At 52.0% G+C, this 4,852-nt stretch overlaps 1 protein-coding gene across 1 annotated transcript; it reads left to right on the forward strand.

The window, feature by feature from the left end:
* The first annotated feature begins 2,428 nt into the window (after nucleotides 1–2,428).
* LOC6603708 (protein sneaky) lies at nucleotides 2,429–4,621 on the forward strand. The gene is made up of 2 exons (XM_026989577.1): nucleotides 2,429–3,913; nucleotides 3,983–4,621. The coding sequence occupies exons 1-2, from the start codon at nucleotides 2,429–2,431 to the stop codon at nucleotides 4,619–4,621; spliced, it is 2,124 nt and encodes a 707-aa protein (XP_026845378.1).
* The last annotated feature ends 231 nt before the right edge of the window (nucleotides 4,622–4,852 follow it).

Consider the following 4,852-nt stretch of genomic DNA (forward strand, 5'->3'; position numbering starts at 1 on the left):
AAGCTTTACACAAGAGCAGATCCTGGTTCTGGTCCTGGTCTGTCCAGCACTTTGCTGGCTCTGTCTCTGCCCCCAGCCCTAGCCCCAGCCTCTGCCGTTACCCCTGACCGCCCATGGTACTACGGTGGCGATGGGTACGGTACAGTGGGTGTGGCGGCTAAAAGATAGGACAGATTTATTAGCCAGAGCTCACCTGTGAGCCTCTGACCTCGGTCTCTTTTGTCCATCACTGGTAGTCTCTTAATAGATACAAAATTCATAACAAATTACTAATACTACTTAAAAAACTTAAAAAAAAATACTAGAAATAACAACCACAAAAATACCAGAAAATACCGAAAAAATATCACTTAAAGTGGTAGGTAGTGCTGATTTTACCCCACAAAAATATCAAAAAAATACCAAAACAAACCGAAAAATGTAGCGTTACCCCAAAAAAATACCAGAACATAGCAAAAAATACCAAAACATACCACATAAATACTATAAAATTCCCGAAAAGGGAAGCTAGTGCTGATTTTACCCAAAAAAATACCACATAAATACCAGAAAATATATAAAATATGGAAAAATGTAGCTTGTGCTGATTTTACCCCACACAAATACCAGAACATACAACACAATACCAGAAAATACCGAAAAATACCACTTAAATACTAGAAAATACCTACTGGAAAACTTAAATACAAGAAAAATGCAATGTAAGCTTACTCCACAAAAACACCAAAACATACCAAAATATTCCACTTACATACCAGAAATTACCACAAAATACTACTTAAATACCAGAAAGTACAACAAAAAGGAAAAATGTACCCCACTTAAATACCTGAAAGTAACAAGAAACCCAAAAAAAAATCTCTTGAATACCAAAGAATACAAAAAATACCGAACAATTTAGCTAGTGCTGACTTTACCTTAGAAAAATACCAGAAAATATAAAAAAATACCACTTGAATACCAGAGAATACCAAGAAACCGAAAAATTTTGCAAGTGCTAATTTTGCCCTACAAAAATACCAAATAATACTAGAAAATCAAAAAAAAAATCACTAGAACACCAGAGAATACCAAAAAAACCGAAAAATTTAGCAAGTGCTAATTTTAGCCTACAAAAATACGAAAAAATAACAGAAAATAACAAAAAATACCACTTGAATACCAGAGAGTACAAAAAAATCGAAAAATTTAGCAAGTGCTGATTTTACCCAACAAAAATATCAGAAAATACCACTTTAATAATAGTCAATACAAAAAAGAACCGAAAAATTTAGCTAGTGCTGTTAATACTTCACAAAAAATACCAGAACATACCAAAAAAATACAAAAAAATACCAAAAATACCAGAAAGTACCAAAAAAATAAGATAATGGAGTTGTAAACGTACACATCGCCTTCTATTTGTGTCCCATTGTAAGGCTTCTGCCCAAAAATTGAACTCCCAGAAAGCAACCTTTCATTTAGGATCCCATGAAAGCCTCCACAATGCCGCCCACCGCCCGCCGCCCCACTCGCCCTGGAGATGCCACCCACTGTAGGTCTCCGCCTAGTGTTTTGGGTCTTTGGGAATTTTAAATTGTTTTAATGCGTGCGACCACGCCCCGTCTCGTCGGCAGCGTCTACGACAACGTCTACGTCTACGTCTACGTCTACGGGATGATGTCGTCAAAGTGCCCTTGCAGCGAGGCAGCGAGGCAGCGAGGAGGTGGAGCTGCCCCCCACTTCAGTGGCACTCGCAGGATCAATCAATTTTTTAGCACACTCGAGCCCGAACCGAAAGCCGAGGCCGAAGCTGATGAAGTGCCGCCGCTGGGAGACGGGAGACCTGAGACCTGAGACCTGAGACTGCTCCCCGAGTGTTTTCAAAAACTGTTTAATATGCAGCGAGTGACACCGCCAAGCGCGACGACATTGAGCAACTGCATCAATTTTGGAGGTGGTGGTGGGAGGTGGGAGGCGGAGTGCTGCTACTCCTCATGGACTGCATTCAATCCCATCCATCTTTTATCGCTTGACTGCAGTTCATAAATTTTTAAACAACAAACAAGACGTGGAGGAGCGACCGGACACACACACACACACGAACACACACACGCATGTAATCAATTTTTATATTTTAGAAGAATCCCCCCGAGTGGGGCAGGTGCTGTTGCAGCTTCCATTATAATTGGATTACCCGTTGGAGTGGGACCCGACCGGACCGGCATTAAAATAAATGTTCTCGCATTCTCCCATGCCCAACGGAAAGTTGTCTGGACCTGTCTTCGGGGTGCTCCGGGGGGGGCGGAGAGGGGGTTAACCGAGGCAGCTGCATCCTTCTTTGTCTGGCTGCTAATCTGGCGTTAACCTTGAGCTCTCTCTCTGTCTCTCTATCTCTCTCCGAGTCAAGTCATAGTAAGCCCTGCCGGAGTAGTGTGGAGCCTGGATAATGTTTCATTTTCTGACAAGGAAAATTCGGCAAGCAATTGGCCTGCAACCGTACAGGCCCCTGTACTACCTGCTGTACGGCCAGGAGTCAGAGGACGAGGCCTGGCTGAAGCCCGTCCGCTATCTGGGCAGATTCGTGGTGGGCCTGGTCCTGGCCTATCTGCTGTGGGCCCTGGTGGCCCTGAACTTCAACCTGAACCGCTGGTTCGCCCACATCCCGATGCGCTTCTCGGTGTTCGAGGTGTTCATGCTGCTCAATGGGGTGGCCTTCACGCTGCTGCGCAGCGTCCGGGCCGTAACAATGCTGATATTTGTGGGGCTGGTGGGTAAGTCGGGACGCACCTACCTGCGGGCCATCGCCTTCGCGTTCGTGATTGCCGGCCCGATCGACAACCTGGCCCTGAACGCGGCCGAGGTGGCCCGCGTGTTCGCCTGCACCACGGTGCTCACCTACAACCTCACCAAGACGCGGTTCGATCTGATGGCCAGGCCCTTCACGAACACGCTGCAGCACATGCGGGGCGACATGGCGGAGGTGCGGAACGCTTTCCAGGAGCTGGAGGACGTCCTGATCGACCTCAAGTATGCCGTCGAGGAGTCGCCCGACGAGGAAGAGTCCGGCCAGTCCGGACAGTCCGACCAGTCGGAGCTGCCGACGGCCGAGGCGACGCGGGAGAACTTCCTGCACAACATGAGGATCCGCTGCGAGCAGCAGCTAAGCAGCGGCATCCGCGTCTGCGAGGAGGTCTTCCGCGAGGGCTACGACAAGTGCAGCACAAACTTTCCGGACTTCATGGCCCCGGCCATCTGCTGGCCCTACCGCGTGGACATCGTCTGTCGGCTGAACGTGTTCGGCAGCCCGGAAAAGGTATGCGATGCCTCGGAGGTGGTGCCGCCGGCCTTCGGCCAGACGTACGTGGATCTGCTGAGGACCGAGCGGGAGCTGTTCGAGGGCAGCTCCGAGATCGAGATCACCTACGAGCTGAGGAACGAGACGGCCACCGGGCAGCTGCTGACGGCCCAGCAGACGTCGGAGGCCTTCCTGAGGGACTTCAACCACCGGCGGCGCATCTTCGCGGCCACCATGCTGGTGCTCGAGAAGTTCCTCTGCCTGTTCATCCTGCGCGTGATCTACGCCTCCGTCCGGTACTACTGCCAGTACCGGGCCAACGTGGAGTTCGACAACTTCTACATCACGGACTACTTCCGGCACGTGGACGCCGGCCGCAAGGAGAAGGGCAAGCGCTCGATCCTGCCGCTGCACAGGCACGAGCGGACCAACTACGTGGACGTGGCCCACATCTGCAGCCGCACCGCCGAGGAGTCACGCACGGTGATCTACCACCTGCTGCAGCTCTCGCTGGAGCTGATCACCGCCGGCCTGTTCCTCCTGCTCGACCACATGGTCGTCAGCCTGATGCAGATCATACGCCAGCGGTCGCTGGTCACCTACCAGCAGGAGGGCGAGCACGAGATCCGGTTCCACGTAAGCCCCCCAAACCTCGTCCATCGTCCCTCCGATCTCTATACAGAAGGGACTCCCCGCCTCCCGCAGATAAACGGAACCGGGCTGATGGCCCGTCTGCTGCGCATCACCATGCGGAACTTTAACATGCACGAGCGCGTCTCGACGACGCTGAGCAACGAGGAGTGCCTGCCCCAGGCGCACGTCCTGCCGCCCGGCTTCTACTACCGGCTGCTCCTCCTCTACCTGGGCATCGTGCTGCTGATCTACCAGAGCACCACCTTCCTGCGTCTGCGCCGGGTGATCTGCAGCTACTTCTACCACAAGCGCGAGAAGCAGCGCATCCTCTACCTCTACAACGCCATGCTGCGGGATCGCCTCACCGTCTTCGCCAGCCTGCGGCGCAATGCCACAATGAATCTGGCCACGCGCCGTGTCCACGACAATCTCAATGTCCTGCTGCGGCTGCGGCTGCGCTGGCCGGGCCTCTGCGGCTGCCTGCAGCATCTCAGCTGGGCCAAGAGGCGCTGCCTCATCTGCGACGCCCTCGAGGATGGGGACTTTGAGCTCTGCGCCGGCTGCGGCCTGCCCTACTGTCGCGAGTGCCGGCTGGTCCTCAAGAACGTCTGCATCCAGTGCGGCCTGTACATCAGCCTAACGCCCCCGCCGTCGGGGACCTGGTCGAATGACAGCAGCGTGGTGCTCTACGACTTCCGGAAGGACGAATAGATCCGGGAGGGGGGGGGGGGATAATCATATCTACAGCATAATTGCCATTTTTCCAGTCTGTCTAACTTAGTTTTCCCCCTCCCCAGCAGCAGACCCCCCCCCCAGTCCCTTGTGCCTGTCTGCCGGTTGTCTGCCGCAAGTTGGAAAACATTTCTTTGCAACAACAAACATCGCTCAATTAGTGTCCACCCTTTTGTCTGTGCCACCCCCCCAGCAACATAATTATGCACA

The sequence above is a fragment of the Drosophila persimilis genome, unplaced genomic scaffold (assembly GCF_003286085.1).
Source record: "Drosophila persimilis strain 14011-0111.01,24,50 unplaced genomic scaffold, DperRS2 tig00000431-arrow-pilon, whole genome shotgun sequence".
Lineage (NCBI taxonomy): Eukaryota > Metazoa > Arthropoda > Insecta > Diptera > Drosophilidae > Drosophila > Drosophila persimilis.